We start from the raw sequence: 24,721 nt of genomic DNA on the forward strand, positions 1-24,721 counted from the left end.
ACTTTTCAACAGACATTCAATCAAAATGCTAATAGCAAAGGCAACAAGGGAGCGAGGTTATTGTAATACTAATTGATAGGCTGCGGGGATGGGTTGTGATAAGTGCTGCTGAAGATGTATTTTTGAAATACGATTCTCTTTAATTACAATGATACTAATAAAAAGGAACAAATGATTTAATGATAGTTTTCTAGGTAATGGCTTAAAGATTTTGTTCAAGTTATTTTGTAGCCTTTAAAAAAAAAAGCAGGAACTGTGAAAACCTTAAAAATGAAGCCATCGCTGAAGGTAGTGACTTCATCCGGACTTGTGTGGCTATTTTGCATCAGAATTAACTCTGTCAAATATGAAGCTCTTAAATAAGAAATCCAATCATCTATTTCCACAATAGACTTTGCTGGAAGCCCACAGTAGAAGCCACGTTGCATGTAGGAGTGCATTTACTATCTAATACTTGAAGAACAGGATCAACTGTGCGGGGGCTTCGGATGCCTCGCAGGAGGGGCAGGCTGTGCTGCGGGGTGCAGGTCTGGCTGTGGTGTGGGGTTTCTGCCCGCTGTGTCCTGCGGGAGCTGAGAGGAAGGGCAGCTCCATTTCAGCTAATTGTCAACAGATTAATTGATAGCGAAACAAAAGCGGCTTTTTCGAGTGGAGAGGTGTTTTGCTTTTGTTGACGTGGGTGGGGGCTTTTCTGGGGCAGGAAGGATGAGCTCTCCTGCCTTTCAATTTGTCAGGCTCTCTCTCAAAGATCTGCCGCAGAAGAAAGGGTAATTAATAGGCTTGAAGTCATTTCCGATGTGTCAGTATTTCTGCCTTGCTTCCAAGTGATAATGTTCGCTGGCTCGAGGCCTCCAGGGAGCCTTCCATCTTATTAACTTGTCTGGGAGAAGCAGTGAGTGGGGACAGCTTGGGCCAGTGGGTGACATGAAATAAGGATTTGTGGTGTAGTGAGCTGTAAACACTGCGGCCGATTGAGTAAAAAGTGGGAAGGAGAAAAAATAAAAAAGAAGGGAAAACAGTTCTAAAAAGGCACTCGTCACCAGCATAGCAGCACGTGGCAGGGGATGATGTGCACTTTGTTCGGGCTGACCTGCAGCAACGACCCCAGTAGAGCACACAGAGCTGTGCCCTGCATCCAACCCCTGGGGTGTGTGCCCATGGTCTTCAGCGCCTCCTTCCCTGCTGTGCTGTGCCACGTGCAGGGCAGCTCCTGTCCAAGACTGGGAGGGGAAGGAGCAGCCATGCTGTGGTGCCAAGACGTTCACTGAGGGTTTTGGTAACCGTTCCTGCCTCACAGCTGTGCTTGGTCCTTCTGGGTGTGAGCAGAGCTCTGGGGGCTGTGCCCAGGTGTCGTTAATCCTGCAGATGAGAAGTCAGGCAGCTGCAGGTGGGCTCAGCCCTCGGTGCTGGGCAGTGCCCAGGTGTACTTAATTCTGCAGAGGAGATATAAAGTGGCTGCAGCTGGGCTCAGCTCCTGGGTGTGCTGAGCTGCTCTAGGGTTTCAGCAGAAAATCTGGGGTGCCGTGGGGAGAGGCAGAGGCGTCCATGTGCTCCCTGGGCAGAGCAGGAGGAGATGCCCCAGAGCGGTGGTCTGTGCCTCCGAGCTGCTGTGTCTCGAGTGGTGCTGCTCCTTGCTGCTGTTGGAGCTCTGACCTGTGGGCATACAGAAGGTGAGCTTATATTTATGTGTTTAAGACTTTTTGGCTTTTTTGTTTTGTTTTGTTTGTAAGTTTCCCTTTGTAGCAGAAGCGTAAGGGTGGTTTCGTTGTCTGTTGAAGACAAACCCAGCAGAGGCAGTGCTGGTCTCAGCCATGTACAAACTGTTCCTTGGAGATGTTCCCCTTTTATTCTTTGAAGCGGCAGACCTTGGTGTGTAGGGTCACTGGGAAGGAACAGGATGTCTTTCACGTATTGACAGATTTGTTTCTTCTCTCTTCTCTCACACTCCTGTTTGTCAGGCTCGCTTCTCATTTTCCAGAGAAATGATTGTGACTAAATGCCTCTGACAGCCTCTTTGCAAAGTGTGAGGTGGGCATGATGGGGAAAGCAGCCGCCTCGGAGCAGGGCGGTGATGAGCTGCTCCCTGGGACAGCTGGGCTCCTCCACTGCTCTGCCTGTTCCTGTGCAGCAGAGTTCCCCTTGCAAGCACTTACTGGGAAGGCACCACTATAATCTAATTAAAATTGGTTTTAATATTCTGTGAAAATTAAAACTGAATCCTTCCTGCTAGAAAGAATGACCGTGCATGTATTAGTCCTCTGTGTCGTTGTTGTTGTTGGCTTGCTCAAATATTAACGCTGCCTGTACGCTCAGAATGGTGGTTTGTGTCCATTAGCAGAGCTTAATTCTCAAATTAAATGGTGAGCAGTACAGAGGAGGTGGAAGCTGGTTGCTGGATTATTTTTTTAATGTTAATGGTACATCCTGGAGGAAAATAAGGGAAGAGGGTGCAGTGCAATGTTATTGCTATGGAATGAAAATAAAGCCTCATTATTTGAGGATGGGATTTAGTGGCTGAGGGTTTGCTCTTCATCTGAAGCTCCATCCTGAATGCTTCCAGTTAATTGCCTGCTGAGAGATGGGCATTGCTAGTGCTGCCAGGAATGTCCCAGGCTGGGGATGGCAGCCATGTCAGTGCTGCTGGAGTAAGGGGTGATCGTGTGCTCATCCGCACTCCTCTCTTTTTTCCTGGGAGTTTGGAGTTCTTGCCAGCTGAAGGACCTGAATAGCCACTGTGTATAGATCTGGTACAGGGGTGGAAATGAGGAAAATGCTGCCTTTCAGGTAATGGGTAGGAAATATGCTATTTGAGATCTAGGTCAGATTTGGTCCTGCAGGGGAAAGTTTTTTGGGAAGTAAAAAAAAAAAAAAAAATACAGAACTTAAGGCTGTAATGTATTTTTGTATTTAGCCTTGTGCTGAGAACCTCCATGTGCAGCTCTGCCCCTTCTGCACAGGTTGGAAGCATGCTGCAGATATCTCTGTTCCTGATCTATTGGAAGTTTTCATGACTGACTGGTGGAAAGCCTGCTTTTGTGTTGCTTGTGAGCAGAAGATAAACCGGGTGCTGCTGGGGTTATCTCCAGAGCACAGCATGGTCAGAGTGCAGGGGAGCAGTGGCCCTGGGCTGGCTGTGAGGGATGGGGTTCAGTGCCCATGCAGGGGAATCTGCTGCAAAGCATCACCGCAGCGGTGTGGGGCTTGGGGCTGGTTTGGGGCTGTGAGCAGAGCAGGGAGGATCAGCAGCATTAGGCCTGGCTGCTGCCCTCGTGGGAGCCGGGTGCTAATAAAGCTGTACCAGGCTGAAAGGACACGGAAACACCGCTTTGTAGCTATGGCAACTTGGGAAACAAGGGCTGCGTGGAGTATTTTGAAGGAGAGCCCTTATTATCAAGAGTTCGAAGGGAAGGTTCTTAGCAACGCAGGAGGCTTGGCAAGGTAATTAGACTAGCTGCTCTTGGAGCAAATGCGGGCTCTGGCATTGCATTACTAGAGCTTCTGGCCTTGCTGAGAAACCCAGCACCGGTGGTATTCTGCCACCCAGCTCCTCTCCGTGCTCTCATTCTACCCATCCCCATGCTCAGGGCAGCTGCAGTCAGAGTGCCCCTGGTTAATGGGTGCCATACACCGGCTTGCTGTCTCTGCTGCAGGGGACACGGCAGGGTTGGCTGTGTTCAGCCTTGCTGCAGGTTCTCTGTGTGCTGGTGGCAGGGCCCAGCTCTGTACCTGGGTTTGCCTGTTGGTGCCAGGTGGTGGATAGCAATGTACTTGCCTTTTGTCCGCTGCCTTGAGCTCATTAAATGGCTTTAACAGTTTGCAGGTGCCAGACTTGATAGAGGAGAAGCAATGTGATGCTTAGTTGAGAGTGATGATTTCCATCTAAAGCAAAGGACCCGTTCCCTCTGCTCAGAATGATGTGGTACAGTTGGTACAGGTGTGGGAAGTCACAGCTGAGGGACTAAAGACCACCTTGTCCTTGCAGTGTGGCAAAACCTGCTGTGTCTGGCTCTCACTGCCTCTTGCTGTGTCTGCTGGGCTCCCCAGTCCCTTCTCAGGGTTAAGTGCGTGATGCCCATTTAAAGACCAGATTGCAGGGCAGAGGACCTCAGCTGGGCTCAGCAGACTTTGAAGTAATCTGATAGATCGATCGCTCTCTTTATACTGGCTCCCATGGCTGCACAGTCCATGGAGGGAAATGATTTTAGCTGCTGGTCTGCAGCGTGCCCGCCTGAGGCATAACCAGGCAGGGCCGTGTTGTTTGTGTGCCTGGTGAAAGAGTGCGCCATGCAGTTGATGGAAGCCTGATGTCAGGTGGGTGTCAGTCCTGCCAGACTGAGATGACAGTGGCATCATGCAGCAGATCAAAGCATTAAGTCTTTAAAACCATATGTTCGATGTGTCATATCACAGAAGCTTTATATTCTTGGTGATAACGATCAGCAATGCATTATCTGTGTTTCCTCGACTGTGTGTTTTTTACAAGCTGATAAACTTTGAGCCGGATGGGAATCAATTGGGCCTTGTCCTTAATGTCTTAATCGGCCTCAGAGGAGTGCAGCCGGGGTGGTAACGGCAGAACCAGCACCTCTCCATGGAGTCTGTGTCTGTGGTGTGACCCCTCAGTGCAGGGGAACACCCACCCAAAGGGCAGCAGCCTGAGTGGGGAGGCCTGAGGAACCAAGGAGGAAGAAGCCAGGAGCGTGAAGGAGGTGGCTGTGCTGCTTGCCAGCCCTGCCCTCCAGCTCACAGCAGCGCAGCAATATGTGCTGTTGGTGCTTGAGAAGAATGCTCCCCTTGCTTGGCATCTTCCAGCAGTAGGCTGGAATTAGTACTTTCTTTTGGTGTGTGGTGATTTATTTTGTTAAAAACCAAAGCATTATTCCTAATTATGCAGTTTTATGAGGGTATGCATAGCAGCATTCTTCCTGCGGTAGGCTGTGGGAGCTGGCATAATATTTAAATAGGAGCCCTGGGGAAAGGACATGCTTGCATTCAGAGGAGGCTCCGCGCAGTTGCGGGCTCAGCCTATTGAACTAGCGTATAATTACCTCTATTCAGCACTGCCGCTCCAGTTATCAGCCGGCCGTCAGGGGAAGGCCAGCGCTTTAAAATGACATAGATTGTTAGAGAACATCAAACTTTTTTTTAATACAGTTAATGATCCTCAGCTATAAATAGTCTGTTCCCATTGACTGGCAATAAGGCTTTTGTGCTGTGCCTCGCAGAGCTGCAAGGCTTTTCTTGGTTTGTTGTTTTTTTTTTTTTCTTTCTCCATATGTACTGTAGGGACTTTCATCCCGATTGTTTTACAAACAGCAGCTCTCCCTTTCTGCATCACAAGATGTAGGTCCTATAGAGTAGGGTTATGCCCAAGGTCACTGATGGGTGAGGGAGATGTGGGCCTGGCAGCTCTGTCCCCATGTTGGTCAGCCCTCTGCCTCCCATGTGGATGGGGACAGGCTCGACATCCCCACACCTCTCCAGTGCCACCCAATGGTCCTGTGGGAATGGCCATCCCTACCTTGTTAGTAAGACAGGCAGCTTTTGTGTGTGCTGTGCCCCAGAGGTTTGCTCGTTATCTTTCAAGTTGGACTAGCAGTGTAGGTCAGTGGAGGAGAAATTTGGGGCTGCCAGCTCTGTGTTCCCCTGCTGCCAGACTGTGTGTGTGATGAGGAGCTGTGTACTGATGGAGGAAATCCCAGAGCAAAAGAACATTTGCAGAGAGGCAGGGAGGGGGAAGTGAGGGGGGGCACTATGTGCTTTACCCTTGGTAGTTTAATCTGGTGACCATAACTTGATTCATACCTAAGGTGAGCCCCAGCAACTGCTTGCATGTGATGACCACAGCCCATTACAGTTCTCTGCAGTCATGGCTGCTTTTACACACTGTAGCAAATGATTCTGTTTTTGCAACTGTCAGTGATAACGTTTTTCTCAAAAACACTATGAAAGATCATAGACTTTGTTTCTTCTATCTCTGGGGTTGATTGTTCCTGCAAAGGCTGGAGATTGAGGCAGGGTAATATCTGCCACAGCTTTGTTCTTGAGTGCCTGTGGACACAATAGGAAAAGGTCACCTCTTTTCCAAGGCCATCTCTTTGTCCAACTTGAAGGCCAGGAAGCAAAGTGTTCTCACCTGAACCTTGCTGCCCGCGTGGCAGGACCAGGCCGTGTCTCCGTGACTGTGCATGCTCCATCAGCTGGGCTGGGGCTGCTGGCAGTGCTGTGTGCTGCTGCAGGTATGAGCAGAGGCTGTTGGCTGGGTGTGGATGTGGGGGTCTGGGCCGATGGAGGTCAGAGATGGTGCAGCAGTGGATGGGGGAGGCATGGGCACCCCGGGCACAGCACTCTGCAGGGAGCACCTCTCTTTGCTTTCCCTGCCAGCATGTGCTCCTGAAGAGCAGCTGCCAGGGAAGCAAAGCTTCCCATCATATCTGGCGAGTGTTAGAAAGCATGCTGAAATTATGGATGTGATTAGCAGGGGGACCTGGGCTCTGTGCCTGTGCTGTGCCCGTCTCGGAGCCGTGTTTTCCTGTTACCAGCAGATCTGTGTCACAAAGCTGCTCGGCGCTGTGTGGTCCCTATTAAAAGTTTTCTTTCCCAGGGTGATTCTGCTCCTTTGCTGCATCCAGTTCTCGAGCACTTTATACTATCAAACAGCAAAACTGCTTTTATTGATGCAGCAAAGAACAATGGGATCTCTCCAGCCATGCTCCCAAAATACACTCTTGGCTTTCTTTATGCCTGGCTTCCCGTGGTGGAGAAAATGATTGAGATATGTTAGGTTTACTGCGGTCACTTCAAGAGGAGATTGGTAATACCAACAAATGATTCCAGCAAATAGATGAGCTCCTCTTCCCCAGCGAGGCTGAAGCGTTGTGTGCTCATCCTGCCCATGCTCCTCCTGCGAGGCAGAGAGCTGAAAAAGCAGAACGTGGCCCTGGTTTAATAGCACAGATGGGGTTGGGCAGAGGTGATGGCTCTGGGTGTGTGTCAGGTCACGGCTGTGGGGATGCATGCAGTGCTGCTCACAGTGGCTGTGCCTGCTGTGCCTGGAGCTCACTGCCCCATGGGGAGGATCCTGTCTGTGTGGAATGGGAACTGAGATGAGGGGAGGTAGGCAGAGCATTCTGTGCAGTGGTGCTGAGTGTGAGCTTTGGTTTTCTGCGTGTTCAGGGACTGGATTTGAATTTCTCATGTGAGCAGATGGCAGGGCATGTATGTCTGGTGTATTAGGGACATATGCTTGTTAGGGCCATGTTTTAGTGGGTGCAGTGGGGATGGGTTGATGGTTGGACTTGATGATCTTGGTGGTCTTTTCCAACCATGGTGATTCTATGATCAAAAATGTGTGTATATGTTATGCCTTACCAGTGTCTGTCAGCCTTTGCCCTGTGTGATCTGACCTCTCTGGAGCTGTTACTGTAACAGCTCTGTTTTCAGAGACAAGTTCTGCTCAGGCTGTTTCAATTGGCAGAAGAGATCTATAAGCTTCAGGGAACTCATTCTAGTTCTAGAAGTTCCTGTGCTATGTAATGTTTGTACTTATTTGTCCATTCTTTTGGAGCACTTTGTTGCGTGGCCTTTGTTCTCCTTCAGACAAGGTGCTTGTCTGGACTGCTCCCTGCCTTCCTGTCCTCACCAGGTTCCATCTGGCTGGGAAAGAGCTTGTGTGCAGTGAGAGAAGAGTACATACAGCACCTCAAAGAAGTGTGGTGCTGTTGCAGCGAAGGCCCTGCAAACTGACCTTGAATCTTTCAGAACAGTCAGTCTTCTTTAAATACAGATCTAGCTGGGGGAGAAGAGAAGACACAAACAGGGCAGCCTGTGCTCACAAGAATAAGCAGTTGAGCATTGGGATGGGAGTCCTCCAAAGCCCCCACAGACCCACTCAGAATCACCTTTGCTTTGCACAGCTCCCAGCCCATCCCTGCCCCACAGAGGTGCCGGTGCCTTTGGTGAGATGACAGACGCTGCTGGGCAGTGCTGTGCCCTGTGCTGCCATGGGGCAGTTCCCATTAGCCACATCCACGGGTGGTCCTCCTTGTCAAGGGGAAGCTGGCCTGTATTTCTAACTCATGTTATTGTCTTTGATTATTTGAATTGAGAGTTTTTTCCCATGTATAGGAGCTCTAAATATATATATATAAGAAAGTGATTATCTTAATGTTATTCATCATTTACTTGAAGTGCATTCTCAACCTAAACCTGTTTGCTCTGATGAGCATTTATGTCGCAAAGGAGTTGATGTTATCTCTCTTTGCCTGCAGTCTTGAGCTTATGAACAGGAGGGATTTCCCCCCCTTCCTTCTGCTCGGAGATGGCACAGGGGCTGCTGGATTCACCCCCACGCAGGGAGGCAGCAGTGCTGCTGGCTGTGCTGTGCCCCTGCCTGGCTGAGCAGCGCTGGGCCGGGCTTCCAGGAATAGCTCAGCGCAGAGCTTGCTCTTTACATGTGTATCCAGAGGAACAAATGGTGCATGTATTCAAAGCATCTGTCATAGCCAGGCACTTTCTCACAGTAGCATGCATTCTTTGCTCAGGCAAAAACCGACACAGTGCATGAGCAGCGGGATGGGGCCTCGGCTGAGGGTTTAATGCTGTCCAAGAATGTTATGTGTTGCCTGGAGCTATAGCCCGAGGGGTCATACTGCACTGCTCAGAGGTATTGCTTTAACCCGAGGCTAAGCTTCTCATTTCTGCTGGTATTTCCCTTGACCCTCTTCAGCATTTGTCTCAATTCCTGAAATAGTTTCTGTTGTTCCCTGCCTGATTCTGTTTCTTTGTGTACTGATATGCAGGCAGCAGGGCAGCTTGAGGCTCCATCCCTGTGGTGTGGGAGCAGCCTGTACAGCTTAGCGAGCGCACACAGAAAACCAACCTGTCTGCGTGCTGCGGTCGTGCTGTCAGGCTGGGGGCACTGCGGTGCCTGAGCCGGAGGGGGGGTGAGCGGGGCAGGGCTGAGCCTGGTGGTGCTGCTCCAGGAGCTGCACTGTGCTGCACTGTGCTCCCCCATCCTGCCCTGCTTTGGGTACCTGCAGTTCTGTGTGCTGCTTTGGTGAAAGAGCATCAATAAACACTAACAACTTCTCATCCTGTGCTCAGTCCCAGTGACTTCCTGGAATGGAATGGGGTGTTCTGCTTTCTTTCTTGCAGAAAACAACAGCTCTCAAAAAGCACACCTTAAAAAAAAAAAATCTATAATTGAAAGATTTCAGATTTCTTTTGTAAGAGCAAGTGTGTGCTTAAACTCAGAGACAAATACAGCCAATAATATGTACTTGAAACATAATGCAAGTTAATTCATTTTGGCACAGCCCCAGATATGCTGATGAAATGCCCTGTGAAGTGCTGCAGTATCTTGATAATGTACCTTCTCTGTTTGATTATATAATCAAATATGTTGTACCTAATAAAACTTAAAATGAGAGGGAGAAGCTCAGAGCGGATTGTACCTGGCATGGAGCGGGTTGTGGGCAGCATGAGGGCAACTTCTCACCTTGCTGCTGCTGCAGACACAGGGCTGCCCCACCACCCTTCATGGCACCACAGGGGGAGCAGCTGTAGAGGTCTGGCACCGAGTTCTCATTCCTTTACAGGGAAGCCTGTGGTTTCTGGTGGGGTAGAGGGAATTTGGCCTGGGTGTTCTGGCCCTCCTGTGCGATGAGGTTGATGGGAAGCAAATGCGTTATGGCTCTGACAAGCTGTTGCTGCATTTTTATTTTTTTTTCATTTTAAAACAGCGCTATCAACCAGTTGGAATATGGGCCTGGAGTATCGCAGGGAGTAATCTAATTAGTATGAAGTCAATTCACTAGTTCCTTTTGTATCTCGTGATTAAATAAGTGGGAAAATGGCTTGAAAATTAGGTGCTAGAACGACCCAATTACATTTCTGTAGCTTTTTGTATTCAATTTCATAAACAATTTTGCTCTTCGCTGGTTAATCAGTGAATGCCTTTTTCCAGTTTGAAAAGCACTTTTGAAATTATAATGCAATTAAATTGTGTGTGGATGTTCTGGCATAGCGAGTGTGAAAGCTGGGGGCCTGGCAGACAGCCATGTTGTACCTTGACAGTAATGAGTTCCTGAGCTGGCAGCTTGCTCGTGTCATTCATAATATTGTCCGTGCTGGGTTACCCGGGGATGCAGCTGCCTTCGCTCCCTCCTGGTTGGGGTTGCTGGTTGCTGTGTGCTGCGTCTGCTGCACCTCCCGGGGCTGAGAGCCACAGTGCTGCGTGGGCACCCATCTCTGTGCATTGCTGTCCCTGGGCTGTGCTGCTGCTGGGCTCAGGGCTGCTCCTGTGGGCTCCTCCACCACCATGCTTTTGGTGCTGTGCAGCTCCGTGCTTGTTCTGCTCTGTTTTTTCCTTATGTGAGCATCTGTAAGACTGCAGGATGGGTGAGGAGGAGGATGTAGGGGATGAGTGACTGTTCCAGGATGGCGTAACAGGATGAGGAGAAGGAGGTGGTGGCCAGAAGTACTGCTTGTTGGATCAGAATGCAGAATGCTGCTTTGAGGAAAGGATTAAATCCCCACTGAAGGGCAGCAGAGCTGGGCTGGTGTGAAAGCATGTACAGCCTTTGCTCCCATCCTTGGGCAGAGCAGCTGAGGTGCTGCCCGGGATTTACGGCCAAGCGGCGCAAGGAGGAAGGTAGAAAGCTGTGTTAAGAGAAAAAGAAATAGCGTTAGAAATAATGACTTGCTTGGCAGGTTTTAACAAGTTCAGTAATGGTATTAGGTGCCCTTGGCTCAAGATTGTAACCTCCTCTTAAATGATCGTTACCTGACTAATAAAGACCTCAGAGCAGGTCATTACAGCTTAATTTAGACATAGCATCCTGTTTGGTTTGAACAGCATTGCCATCTCTCAGGCTAAAGCTGGTGCTGGGAGCTGGGCTCTGCCCAGGCTGCTTTCCCAGCACTGCAGGGCACCGAGCACGTGCTCTGAGCATCCCTGATCTGGGCAACTTCCTGGCATGTCGCCTCATCTCTCCTTGTGTTCCTGAATGTTGTTCAAGGATGGGGAGCAGGAGATGATAGGAATGGGGCTGTGGAGCTGTGAGCACAGATAGAAACCTGGGTGTCGGGAGGTGCTCATCATCAGCTGTGTTGGCAGCTTGCTGCTGTGCTGTGCTGGGCTGTGCTTGAGCCCAGCTGCGATTGTCATAGGGAGGCTGCAAGAGCTCATTGCTTCTTGTTAGGTGTACTTTGTGTCCCCATTGTTCCCTTTCAGAGTACATCAGAAACAGCGTTTTTTCTCATCCCAGCATTTGTAGTGGAGCTGTGTGAGTCAGGAGAGGCATGAAAGAGCCACTCGGACAGCTTGTCCTTCCCATGCACGTGGCACCAAGCTGAGCCACCAGGCCGTGGGTTCAGCACAAACTCTTTCTTCCATATAAGATACAACTGGAGCTTGCAGGCACTGCAGAGATGAGGGACTGGGAGGCAGCGGGAGCTGTTGCTGCACTGAACACAGTGGCAGCTCCTCCACACCATGCGGCTGCATTTCAGCTCTTCCCCTTTTTTCTTGTTATTTTGAAGGGATTTTAGGTCGTTTTCCATTGAAAGGAGTTAATCAGGTATGATATTGCCATGTTATTCACTTGGAATGGCTGCACGCTGCGGGGTGCTGTCCCTGTGCAGCCGTTTGGTGCTGATGCTGGGTGGCAGTGGCTCTGCATCCCTTGCAGACCAACAGATGAGTGCCCAATGTGTGCACACGTTGCTGCTTCCCGTCTCAGCAGCAGAGCTGCTTTAAATGGAAGGGTTTTTGTGTTGTGATAAAGAGCGTCTGAGGGCAACTGTGGCATCCTGCCTGTAGATGAGGACCCAGCAGGCTGCCATCCTGGTGGATCTTGTGCAGGAGTGAGGACACCGCAGCCCACCCTATGCTCAGGGATGAGCTGTCATATTTCCCTAACCCCATTAGCAGTAAGCTTCAAATGCAAGTGATTAAAATCGCCAACCCCAACCAGTTACTGATATTTTGAGGACATTTCTTTGATAAGCCTGTCTTTTCAGCCAATTTCCTACTCAACCAAAAACAAAACAACTTTCCTCCTGGTGTTGTAAATCTGTTGTTAAAATGAAGAAAAGGAAATGGGAAAGAAAAAAAGAGATTTCCCCCAATGACAGAACGTTTGTGCCGGGCTCAGCGCTGCGTTGCCTTTGTTAGCCCTGGATAGAATTATGCATCACAAATAAAAACTGCTGTCAACATGCATTGGTTTCAAAACATTAGAGCATATGGTATGTGATTATCTGTATTGTCAAATGCAATAAAGTGAGTTTGGATATAATAAAAAATGTAATATTTTAGAAATTTGGTAATAAACTGTGGGAGAATTGACAGGCAGGGAGTGCATGAGGCCCACGGGCTGCAGGATGTGGGGCAGCACCCATGGGGCAGCCTGCTGGCATCGCTCTCCTGCTCCTCTCCCCATCCTCATCTTCGCCCCATGTGGGAAACTCAGACACAATGCAGATAAAGTGCATCACACATACGTGCAGTTTTTCTTAGGTCAACTTTAATGCGTCTAAATGATCTGTGAATGCATTAATGGCTTCTGTTAATTAACAGTATGATAAAGCTGGCATTTAGTAAGTTGCAGTGTAGTGTGCGTTTAAGTCATTATGTACTCAGTGCTTTGGTTTGATTTCAGAATGTTAATAGAATAAAATTTTAATGAAGACTTGTTGTTATGAAAAATGTATTAGAGCGGGTGAGGTGCTGCCGGTGGGGCCGTGGCACGGGGCTGGGGGGAGCGGGGTGTCCCAGCCCTGCAGGCCTGCTGGTGTCACAGCAGGTCCCTGCAGTGATGGATGTGCCCTCGGTGTCCCCTGCTGCGCCCTGCAGGGCGATCGCTCCCAGAGAGCGGCGCGGTGCTTTCTGCCCATTGCAGCACCGCCGTGTGCTGCTCTGCCTTCTCATTCTCCATGCCCACGTCTTTTTCCTTTGGCTCTGGATTGTTTTTGAATGATGCAGCCGTGGGAGGATGGTGAGGGACCCGAGTACCGCAGCTGCCTACAGCAAAGGCCGAGTGGCTCTGGCACCCGTTATCCTGCTGCCCTGCTGTGCCAGCACTGACACAGCAGCACCTTGTGCTGTCCCGGTGTGCAGGCAGTGCTGTGAAGCAGTTTCTCATCGCTGCTCTGAACCCCATTGTGGAGGTGAGGTGTGTGCCATCCAAAGGGCATAGCCTGCAGGCCTGGGAGTTACTTCCCCAGCAGACAGAAACATCTCCTTTCTGTGCGTGCCGCTCAGGAAACGGGAATAACAAGGAATAACAAATGAGAATTGACAGCTTTTGTCTCAAACAACTCTGAGCTGTAATGAGCCAAGTTGTGGTTGTCAGATGGAGACGTCACAGAAGGATCTGGGAAGTGGGGGAGAAGCAGTGTGGGACCTGAAGTGCTGGGGGAGCTCCGTGCTTTGTGCAGGCTGTGCAGGGGGAGGCGCAGGGCTGAGCTGTGCAGGTCCTGCGGGGCTCTGCTTTGAGCACAGCAGCGGCTGTCCCGTTGGATCCCAGATCCCAGGGACCTCGCACAGCACTGGGTTAGACCCATTCTGTCCTGGTTCTGCATCTGGGCAGCAGAGGTGCCCTGACCTCTGCTCTGAGAGGAGGCAGCAGACCCTGCTGTGTTGGCCCCTCCTTCCCCCCCAGCCCTGTTACTGCTGCAGGTGGGCTGGCGGCTGTGAGATCGCTTACTAAGGAACTTCTTCCCTTCTGATTACGAGGGATGTGTGAATAAAGCAGAACTGTATTGATTCACACCAATCTGTGCATCGACTGTGTGGGAGCCACTTGCAATTCCCAGCAGCACCAGAAAGCTTTACAACAGGGAGAAATATGACCAGGCAAGTTGAGCAAATAAATTAAACCAGTGTCAACTTTTCTTGTTTCTTCCCTCATTATTAATGGATGGAATGGGGCTCGTTTATCAAGAGGAGGGGAAAATTAATTGACACGGGCCTTAATATTATTATGCCTGGCTTGTCTGGTCACATTCCTTTTTTGTTTTTTTAAGCTTTTCAAAATGCATTTTATTACGGTTTACAGGTCTGGCTGCCAAAACTGTTGGTATAAACAAGAAAGCAGGTGCGTAAATAATGCCATGGCAGGACTGGGCATTGCTGTGCTTCACTGCTTAAGTAACTTAAATATGGGGAGAGAAAGAGAGGCATAAAACAAATACAAACAGGATCATCGGGTACCAAGATGAAATGCAAAGAGGGAACACAACTGGAGCTGATGTTCCCTCATTCCGGTGCTGTGGTTGTTGGGGGCTGTTGTGGGTTAGTGTCCATCACTGTGAGCCCCTGCGCTGCCAGGCTGCGATGGATGGAGCTGTGCTGTATGGGTGCCCATCAGGTGTTCTTACCTGGCAGCAGGAGCGAGAGTTGAGCAGTGCTTCTTGTGCTGCAAGCTGTGTATATCTTCCCTTCTCTCCCTTGGTCTTATGGATTATTGTGCAGGCACAAAAGAGCCTTGGTGCATGCTTATTTCCCAGGAATCTTCTAAGGAGCTATCTCATACTTCAGCACGCTGTAGGAGGGGGTCCCAGCTAGCTGAGACCATACGGTCCAAGTAGACAATGCAGACCCAATGTGGTGAAAGGAGATGATCTCCTCCGTATCATGGAGTGGCCCTGGGACAGCCAGGGATTAAACCACTCTCCTCTGGTGCTCACTGCCCTGCTTCTGCCCCCAGAGCTCCTCTCTGTGGCTGGAAAACAGAGGTGTCCTTTGCCTTAGGAAAGCTGCTGGGCCAGCAGTTGGCGATAGTGCAGATGCTGGGAGGTGGTGGTACCCCAGTGCGGGGCAGGGCGTGCTGTGGTGGTGAGTGTGAGCAGTGTCCCTGTGTCAGTCACAGTCTCTGCAGCCAACGCTAACACTGGCTCTGTTGGTGCAGGTTTGAGGGAGCAAGGCCTTCCACGTATAAGCTGCCTTCATGTAGCTCTGCTGCTGAGCGATGTTCTGGGGGTACCTAAATGCAGCTGTAACGCACTGCTGTGCTCTCAGCACCCTGGTTGAGGGAAGCAGCTGCCAACTTGCAAGGGAAAGCAGATGTATTTCATAGCGACGGTGTCGTCATCTCAGCTATATTTTACTGAGGTTGACAGAAAACTTCTCAAGTGACGACAAAGGTGTGAAATATAGTTGATTCAAGTGTGAGAAAAACAAAGTGCGGAACACAGGAGCGCTGACATTTGGTATCTTCAGCACAGCTTCTCCATGTGATTTATGGCGCCCACTGATTTGTTTTAATCTTTTTATGGTTGTATTTGGCTTCTCAGAGCAGCGTTCCCCTCATCTCTGGAGTGCAGAGCTGGCAGTGCCCTGGGCCGGGGGGTCTGAGTGGTGAGGGCATGGTGTGCTGGGCACTGAGTGCCTGGGCGGTGATTTTGGGCATATCAGGGATGCTTCCAGGGAGCTCAGGCTGGCGTATGCATGAGGAGGCGATGCATTTCCCCAGGCTTACCTTCCCTGTGGGCCATTCCCTTGGATGTGTTTCCCCATGAGGATGCCCAGTGCCAGCAGTGCCCATGGGCTGCACTCCCACAGGTGCCTGCGGGCCGAGCTGCCGTCTCGCTTCCTGCAGGGCTGCTCACTCGGACTCTGTTTGCCTCTTGTTTTATATTTCTCCCTCTTCATTGTCTTCTCTTCTCCAGAAAAGATTATTCAAATGAATATTCAGTTTTATTCATTTGAATTAAAAAAAAAAAAAAAAAGCAAACCATTTGACTCTGTTAAATGCTTATCTCTTAAATAGAGCTTGTTAGCTTCCAATAATAGCTTCATTCAGAAGGATGCCGTATAATTTCATTTTAAAACGTGTGCTCCTTGACAACCGGAATCCTATTTCTGTCACCATTTCAAACAGCCGCCTTTGTTTTGTGTTAATCTTTTTCATACACTTTCCAAGGAGCGTTTTTTGTTGACTCTCAGTACCTCTCATAAGAAGTAATTGTCTGTTTCGTCCAGGAAGGTTTCTGAGAGCTTTGGTAATTCAGAAATGAGCTCATATTCATTACGCTAACTAATAAGGCATGCATACTGTAATGTTTTTTTATACGTGCAATTATTGAAAGTCGCAATCCAATATTTTATAAGTGAAACAAAGAAGGACCCATTATGGGTTCGTTCCAGGAATTTTTTTAGCTGCAGGGCAGTGATCTCCTAGGGTTGCTTAAGGAGCAGTAGGATGCGATGGGCAGGCTGTGAGAGCAGAGGCAGCACAGCCTGCAGCACTGAGCATTGCTCTTCTCCTGTGCTCCCCCAGGGAGGAATGAGGCAAAGCTGCTGCTGGGTTTTCCTATGGACCCATTCACGTCTGGTTTTTTGCCTGCATGGGTTGGCCTGGATCTTTTAAAAACCTGAATGAGCATTAATGTCTATGGATTGTTACTTTGTTCTTGTTATAAAGCCTGTAAACGCAGAAAGCTGGGCAGGTTTCTGCTTTTCTGGTTTAATCAGAGGAGTAATTTCTGGGTAAAGCTGTGTTTAAGCCGTATGGAGTGCGATGAGAAGGGGAGACTTGTTTCCTGGTCACAACGTGTCCTGCCTGCAGCAGGCTGTCGTGCTGCGCTGCGTATTAATGCTAATCTCCTCTAAATTCCTCTTCCTGGCTCCAGCCTGGCAGCAAGACCTGACAGGAGCTCAATGAGAAATCCTCAGCTGCAGCACTCACTAATGAGTTACTAATGAGGAGGTGGTGGTGGTGACAGTCCCAGCACTGTGCAGGGCACCCCGGGGTGCTGCACCCAGGTGATTAACCACAAACATTCGGTTGTGAGTGTGGATCTGTTCGAGATGGATTTAAATGGAACAGTTTGGAAGGCAAAGAGAGGAGCTGGGTCAAGCACCACGCTTGAAGCTGTAGGTGCTGACGTGCAGAGCATTGCTCTGAGCGCTGCATTTGGGTGCGGTGTGCTGTGGGATGATGTGCTGCACCTCGGAGAAGTGCTGGAACCATTTCTAGTGTTGGTTTTTTTTCCATCCACCCAAGAAGATCCAGAGAGCAAGGGGTGCATTGGCCACTACCTGTGCTGTGCATTCCCATCACTACCTGTGCTGTATGTTCCCCAAAAGGCACTGCCTGGTCCTGGTGCTGTGGGTTCAGGGTGAGGTGCCGTGTGTCCCTGCAGGGCCGTGCAGCCAGCAGAGCACACAGTGCTGGGCTGCAGGTGGGCAGCAGGCATCCAACAGCTCTGACTCAGCGGTGCGGAGGAGAGGAGCGATGAGATCAGAGCCCTCTGACTGATACTTCTGAGAGGCCTCAGGATGTCCTGATGAGGCATTAGAGGAAGTCATTCAGGAAGAGGGGACAAACGAGCACCTCCGGAGCTTGGCGGCCCCGCTGCCTTGCTGAAGTTGTCAGTGCTGGCTTGGTGCGAGGGGAGGGCAGCAACCAGCTGCTGTCTGCCTGGGTTCTTGGTTCGTTGGGGTTTTTTTTTTCGTCCTGCAATGAGTCAGCCCTAATGGAGAAGTCCCTTGGAATTAAACAGGAGATAAAATCAATATGCTTCCATAGACGTATAATTGGGTTTTGTAGAGATTGCTTTTAAAAACCTATAAGGTGTAAAAGAAAATATAGCCTGATTGTAGTTTCTGAGCCGTCGTGAACCAGGGTGTAACTATCCATTAAGTTCTTTGGATGGATCAAAAAATCCATAAGGAGGTTTTAATTCTCCATTAAATCCTATGGAAGAGCTGTAACAGAACCCTATTAATTTCCTCCGAGGTGATGCTTCCTACCTCCATTAGGCTGTAATGAGTTCCACGGCAGCGCTGTGCAGGGCAGGTGTGTTTACATGAGCATATTCCTGGGAAAGCATTCCAAAGTCCAAATGGCAAATAATGCCTTGTTAGAAGAAAAGCTGTTTGACCTCGCTAACGTTTTCCTTTCCCCCTCCCCTTTTTGTTCCTCTGTTGAACAGGATTTGGTTTCGTTACTTTTGAAAATGAAGATGTGGTGGAAAAAGTCTGCGAAATCCACTTCCACGAAATCAATAATAAAATGGTAAGTGTGTGTTCTGCCCAGAGCTGGGATGTGGGGCCTGGGCTGCTGCCAGCCCTGCGTCCGCAAAGCCAAGGCTGTGCTGCAGCATGCCAGCGCTGCCCGGCCCATGGGGAAGTTTTCCCTGGGTGACATCAAGCCCCAGGTCGCACAGTGCCCTGTTGGTAAAGCCGATGTGACAGAGGGAGAAGGGTGTTTGTCTTCCAATCGATGCGAAAACTTTGATATTTTCAGCTGAAATACTCTTTTTCCCTTTGTCAAAACATCCTTCGCTTCTCAAATGTGTATTCAGATATGCATTGTATATTGGTCTGATATGTGTTCACAGACTTTAAATTCAATAATGGAGCTTTTAGTGTGGATAAGATCAAAGCAATCTCTTTGGCATATGCTGGAGGCCTGATTCAATATTTGACTTGCTAATTTTTCCCAGGGCACTGAAATAATATTCTTCATATTGTTCCTGATTGCAATGTGCATCTGAAATAAAAGCGGCTGTCCCTCCAGCAGGCACAGCGCTGGGGTCCAGAGTAGGAACAAGGCAGGAATGGGGCAGCTTGCCCTGCCTGGCCACACTGCTCTCTACTTTGCTTCTGGAGTTTCCTTCTGCTGCTGGTGATGCCTCGTGTGAGATGAATGTGGGTTGTGGGTGAGGTTCCGTTCCCTATGTAGTCACTAAACGCTGATCTGTCTGCCTTAAAACTAAATGAGAGTTAACACCCAACGCTCCTGCCTCGAGGAGCAGCAGACTTGCTACAAATTAGGAATGCTTTAAATTTGGGTAAGGTTTGTCAGTGAGGGAGGAAGAATAGGAATTTCCTTAATGCGAGGTGAGTGCCCATCACAAAGCACTCCATGGGTTTGCTTACTTCACATCACATACTTTTCTCCGGAGCTCAGCTCGGCTCTCAGCTCACTCTCTGTGTAAGTCACAGTGGGGAGGTGCAGGAGCTGGCCGGGCACTGACAGCAGCACAGCATAGGGCAGAACTGTTGCACAGGGCAGGCACAGTGCTGGCCCCCAGCAGGAGGAGCAGCCTCCAGCAGAGCTGTGTGCTGGGGTCACAGGGAGGTCTGTGGTTGTTGCCCTTCCTTTGCCCCAACCATCAGGTTGGGTTTTGCTCTGCTATCAGGATCTGCCCCTCTGGAAAGGCTCCTCCTGCAGAAGGGCTGCGCAGGGCTGTGGGCAGGCGGGCTGAGCGGGGCACAGGGCGAAAGCGTTCCGCATCGCAAGGAGCAGCAGAAAGCAGGTGGGTGTTCTGCTGGTGTGAATAATTGCGGTGCGTTCCTGCCGGCCCTGATCCGGGCGCCTCGAGCGCGCTCTTCTTGTCACTCCCGCAGCACTAATTTTAAAAGCAGCCCACGGGGGAGGAGATGAGACATGATCCTGTCTTGGGACTGACTCATCTTGCTGCTGATGTGCCTGCAGATTAATTACCAAACCCATGCAGGAGCAGCAGAGCCTGCACACTCGTATGTGACAGCGTGCTGCGTCGGGGCTGACAGCAGCCAGCCTTCCTGTGCCCCTGGCCCTGTGCCTTGGTTTGGTTTCTCCCTGGTGTTGTGCTGTAGGGGTGCTGGCGGCCCGCTGTGCTCTATAGCACTGCTTTGGCAGCTGCCCCACACCGGCTCTTGTCAGCAGCCGCTCCCTGGCCTGGCTGCAGCCTGCCTTCCCATGCAGGTTATTTTTATCCCTCCCGTTCTGCCTCTGTTGCCATCCATAAAGCTTAGAATGTCAAGTGTAATATTAAACGAGCGGTGTGCAAGTGAAAGGAAAATGCCAGAGAGGTATTTAATAAATGGAAGGCTGGAATTGATGGGGGAGACCACGGGTTTTCTCCAAACTCTGAGGAGGGGGGAATAGATAAAACCAAAATGAAATGTCCCCAGAATATTGTCATTATTGCCAAAAGAAGCCTAGTTTTGTAGGGGGTGCAAAAGTAGCTGGAAAAGGAATGTGATGGGATCGTTTGCTTTGAGATCTGTGCTGTAGCAGAGTCGTTCTCATTGCAGGGTGATGTGGGTACCTGGGCCTGGACCTCTCTGCAGCTGTTGTGAGTGGGCTTCCATGGTGCAGGGCTGACACTCTGCCCCTTGCCCCACGGTGGGACCCACTGGTGGTTGTGTTGTTCTGGATGGACCAGAGCTGCTTGGGCTCTGCCAGGACCGACAGCCTTCAAGCTGTGGTTGCAGCATGAGTTACGCTGCGTGCTTTGGGTTTCCATCCCAGAGCTGTGCCCAGCTGAAGACATGCTTGACAGCAGTCACGGGGCAGCACCGCTCGTGGCTGCGGCTCTCACTGGTGCTCACATTGAGGGGCAGCAGGGCGGCCCAACCCCGGCTAACCGCGAGGCCAGCTAGACAAAGTCACCTTGTCTTTGGGTGGTAAAGCAGATTTTTGTGCGCTGTGAATCTGGGAGTGCTCTGCTTTCCCTGGAAAGCTGTTGGCTGTGTTTTTGTGAGCTGTCGTGGTGCTGCGAGCTGACAGCCCGCCTTGTTGCACTGGGTGTGAGAGGCTTTTCACTCCCCATCTCAGCCATCCTGGGCTCTGGTGGCTCTGGCTGCTCATCTGACCCAGGAGCACCCCAGCGCGACGTTAATTCTGCCAACTAGACTAAACAAAAACAGTGACTTTTAGTTTCCCTGCTTTTTTTTTTTTTTAAATTTCTTTCAGCCTTAAACCATTCTTTGTTAGGCTGCTGAAACTGGAGCACATCCCTCGTACAGGGGAGGCGGAAAAAATCTGGAAATTATTAAGATGTGCAGAAATGCTGAACTAAAAGCCTGTGTGATTCGGGTTTGCATGCAGTGTGCCCACATTGGGCCGGCTCCTGGGCAGCACAGAGCTGGGCAATGGCTGTGCCATCAGCGGATGCAGAGCGTGGCCCATAGGGCAGCCTGCCTGGGCTCTGGGGTCCCCGTGCTGCCCTGGGGCTGTGCCGTCCCCAACCCGAGCAGCCCAGCCCTGCACATCCTGTCACCCACCCCACACAGGAGTCATCTCAGCTGGGCAGTAACAAGTGTTTCTGCCCTTGCTGTGGGGTGTGTTTGTTTACGAGGCTCAGAAATTATTTCTTTTTCCTGCGGGTGACTCTTTCTTCTCCTTTAAAACCATGTTAAAACTTCTTTGCAGCTCAGTACCGTTCCCTTTATATCCTCATGTGCTGTGAAAATCATAAATTAAGCCAGTCTTTCAGGGAGCAGCAGTAGGCTGTTTTGTGGTTGCAAAAGCTAATTACTGGGTTATTGTTTCTAATGGTGCTAATCCAAACTTCATTTTCCTGTTAATTGTCCGTCCAGCCAAGCTACATTGTTTTCATCATTCTGAATATTGCAGTGAGAGCAGCTGTGAGGTGTAACCAATGCCTCCATGACACTGTGAGTAGTGGCGAACCCAAAGGATGTGCTGAGAAATGGGATGGAGCACCTCTGGCGGCCACCCAGTTGCAGTTAGAGAGGTTAGATTGGCACAGGGCTGTTGAAGGACTCAGCAGCGCAGGAGGAGCGGTTGGCAGGACGTGGCCGAGGTGTCGGCACAGCTGGTGCCGGTGCTTCGGCTGCATTTGGGCCCCGTTGCTCTCAGAGGCGGTGTTGTGGCACGTTGCTGCTGCAGGGCCCGCTGAATTCCCTGACAGAGCTTTCCGCTCCCTCTTCCTTCTCTCTTTACCTTAATACCAAGGCCCCCAATGTGCACCGTGGTGCTTTCCATCGCACGGCGTGCCGCTGCGGGGCTTTGCTGCGCTACCCCATCTCTTACAGCCCTTCCCACAGCTCTTTTAAGGACCTCAATACTTGTTGAGAGAAAGGTGGAAAAGGAGAACTTGAGAGGAATTTCACTCCAGCCTTCCCTGGGTTCGGGCAGTTTGCTTGCAAGAAGTGCTCGTTCTGGCGGTGTTGGCAGATTTGAGTGCTGTAACACTGAGGTGTGTTGCAGGCAAGCAGTGTAAATACGATCTGCACAAGATTTGCAGCAGAAAGGGGAGGAGTAGGTGGTTTTGTTTAAAACACTGCCATTACAGTCAGTTAACCTTCATGTTACCTAAATGAAAATTGTATAAACCTGAAATTTTCGCTGATCAGGTTGCCTGGAAACAGGCGGTCGGTTTTCATAAGACAATGAACACACAGCCACTGATAGGGCTATTAGGAACGGAGATGTTCAGCCACGTTATCCAACAGCCCCGGGCCTGTCTGCTGCTGTCACTGCTCACCCACCGCTGCCAGAGGAGTTGGGGATACGGGATGGTCACAGCCCATCCCACAGGGGCAGTGGAGTGGCACTCATAGGTGTCCAGCACCCTGCAAACTATTCCCTGGAGCTGGCTGGCCCTTGGACTGCTACAGGGGCTCAGGAGGAGCAAGCAGAGGTGATTGCTGTGGCGTGGAGGGACTCAGAGGCAGCGGAAGTAACTGAAAGTGAAAGAATGCAGATCGTTTATTAATAGGGTTTACAGAAATTTTCTGCTGGGCAGAAATATTGATTCCTTATTCCTGTTTTAAAAGGAGCTTTTTGTAATGATCACCGAGAGTCGTTCTGTGCTATCGATTGTAATAGAGCTGTGCTGAGGACTTTCCTCCATCCATTCCACACCTGCAAAGTGTCACTGAGAGAAAACGCAGCGCGGGTTTTGCTTCCAGGACCGCAGCAACTTCTTCAGTCAGCTTTTCTGTCGTCCTTACGGCGCTGGGTGCGCTGAAAGAAGCACACGTGTGCTCTCCTAAATCCATTCATACTGTTCAGAAAGTTCATCGTGAGGGGGAGGCGGCGGGGGCAGGAAAACGCTAAAAATAAATCTCCCCCCTTAAGTAGATCAGTTCTGCATTTGACATTTACATGGAATTCATTTGCATCTCATTTGTACGTGTTTCTGCTCAATAGGTAGAATGTAAGAAAGCACAACCTAAAGAAGTGATGTTTCCACCAGGGACGAGAGGAAGGGCGCGCGGATTGCCGTACACCATGGACGCTTTTATGCTGGGGATGGGAATGTTGGGTAAGTGTGCCACCGAGCGTCTGCCAGGGCTCAGCCCCTTGCTCAGCACCCGTGTGGGGGTGAGCCCCAAACCTCAGCAGGGCTGGGGGGAAAGAATCCCATCAGTGGGAAGTGACGAACTGCCCCCTCCCTGGAATATAAGAATTTGCATTTAAATGGGTGTTTTAAATAGCCTGTTTTAGTCTTTCTCGCAAAAATAGAATGATGAAAGATGCAGTGTGTTCATTCTGACTAAAAGTGATTTCTCCCCTTTTTTAGAAGAGTTCAGTCGCACATTGTTCCTCTTCTTTTAAAGGTATCTTTGGCAGTTCGGTGTAGATAATTGAAAATCTTGCTGGCTCTTAAATGGCACGCAAGGTGGAGAAAGCAGGGGGATGCATAACAGCGTAGGTCACAACAATAATTACGAGTTTCAAGGAGATGGAATGGTATTTTGGTCCAGAGTATTGTGTCCAGAAAATACTAATTAAACAGGATAAATGATATTTAATGGCAAAATTCTATTTGTGCGCGAGGTCTATTTAGTTATAATTGGTTCTCATTTGTTTCTGCCTGGGTGGTTCTTCTTTCTGTATAGTCTGACAACCCCTTGATATTCTGTCCTCAGATTTGCTAAGCCAAAACGCTGCTAGTCCATTGCCAGTGTCCTTTTGTAAAACCCACGTATTGCCAACCTTTTGCTCCCTTTGTGTTGCTGCACCTTCCCTTGTCACACACAGTAAGACACAAGGGGGGCAGCTGGGGGTGTTCTCAGCCAGAAGTGCCCCATCTCAGCCCCCAGTCCTTCTCCATGGCCCTTCATGGGTGCTCTATGGCTTCTGCCCGGGGTGGCAGAGCAGCTGGAGAAGGGCAGGATAGTGCTCACCCCTCCCCTCCAGCACCGTTCTGCTGAAGGCACCCAGCGGCTGGAGCAGGGCCTGCACACTGAGCTGCCATCAGGGCAGAGGATTTGATTCCTGTGAAAACTGGGCTGTTCTGCAGAGATGTCTGACTTCAGGCACTGCTTGATTGGATGGGGAAGAATTTCCCTGCCATGTTGGCATTATCTGAATTAATGGCACTTCTCTGTGTGGCCAGAATGATTAGTTGCTGGGATGTGTAGTTCAGTTATTTCAAGCCAACATCTGTTTTTCTGCTACACCACCACCCTGCCCCGAAGTGTCTGGAGATTGCATTTTATGGTTAAAATATTTATCTTATTCAAGTCAGTCCCTCTGTGTGGCACTGCTGGTGGCCCAGGAGGCGCAGGTGGGTGCTCCTTGCTGCACTGGCACAGCCTGGGGTTGGGAACCAGGGCAGCAGCCCCTCTGCCAGAAGTGGAGGCAATGCTAGGAGCAGTTCTGCAGCTGGGCTGTGTGCCAGGGACCTCAATGGGAAGCTCAGCCTTCGGGAGTGCGCTGGGAGTGATGGCTGCCTCCTGGGGAAGAAGATGGCTTTGGGCTTGAAGAAGCAACAGGGGAGTTCTCAGCATGTGGATCATCTGCGGATAACTTTCAGCTGGGTTGTGTACTGTGGTCACCTGCTGCATGGGGTTGGCTGGCCAGTGCTCCTCGCAGGGCAGCCCTCAGTGTGCTTATTAGATTTTAAGCCAGAGTGGCTTGCTCAGAATTGCTGATTGATTTATGTTGAAGGCCAGATGCTTCGTTATCTACTCGCACTGTTGTTTTTCATTTTCTGCTTGCTACGGTGCACCATGTTAACTAGA

At 50.1% G+C, this 24,721-nt stretch overlaps 1 protein-coding gene across 7 annotated transcripts in view; it reads left to right on the forward strand.

Moving 5' to 3' along the window:
* MSI2 (musashi RNA binding protein 2) overlaps positions 1-24,721 on the forward strand; it is a 185,605-nt gene that overhangs the window by 122,065 nt on the left and 38,819 nt on the right. For all 7 annotated transcript variants that reach the window (XM_042829936.1, XM_042829937.1, XM_042829939.1 and 4 more), the window contains exons 8-9: positions 17,944-18,026; positions 22,902-23,016. In XM_042829936.1, the coding sequence (XP_042685870.1) occupies positions 17,944-18,026; positions 22,902-23,016 (198 nt within the window). The remainder of the gene's footprint in view (positions 1-17,943; positions 18,027-22,901; positions 23,017-24,721) is intronic.

Source organism: Centrocercus urophasianus, unplaced genomic scaffold (genome assembly GCF_019232065.1).
Source record: "Centrocercus urophasianus isolate 14NV4802_14NV808 unplaced genomic scaffold, USGS_Curo_1.0 seq_33, whole genome shotgun sequence".
Taxonomy (NCBI): Eukaryota; Metazoa; Chordata; class Aves; order Galliformes; family Phasianidae; genus Centrocercus; species Centrocercus urophasianus.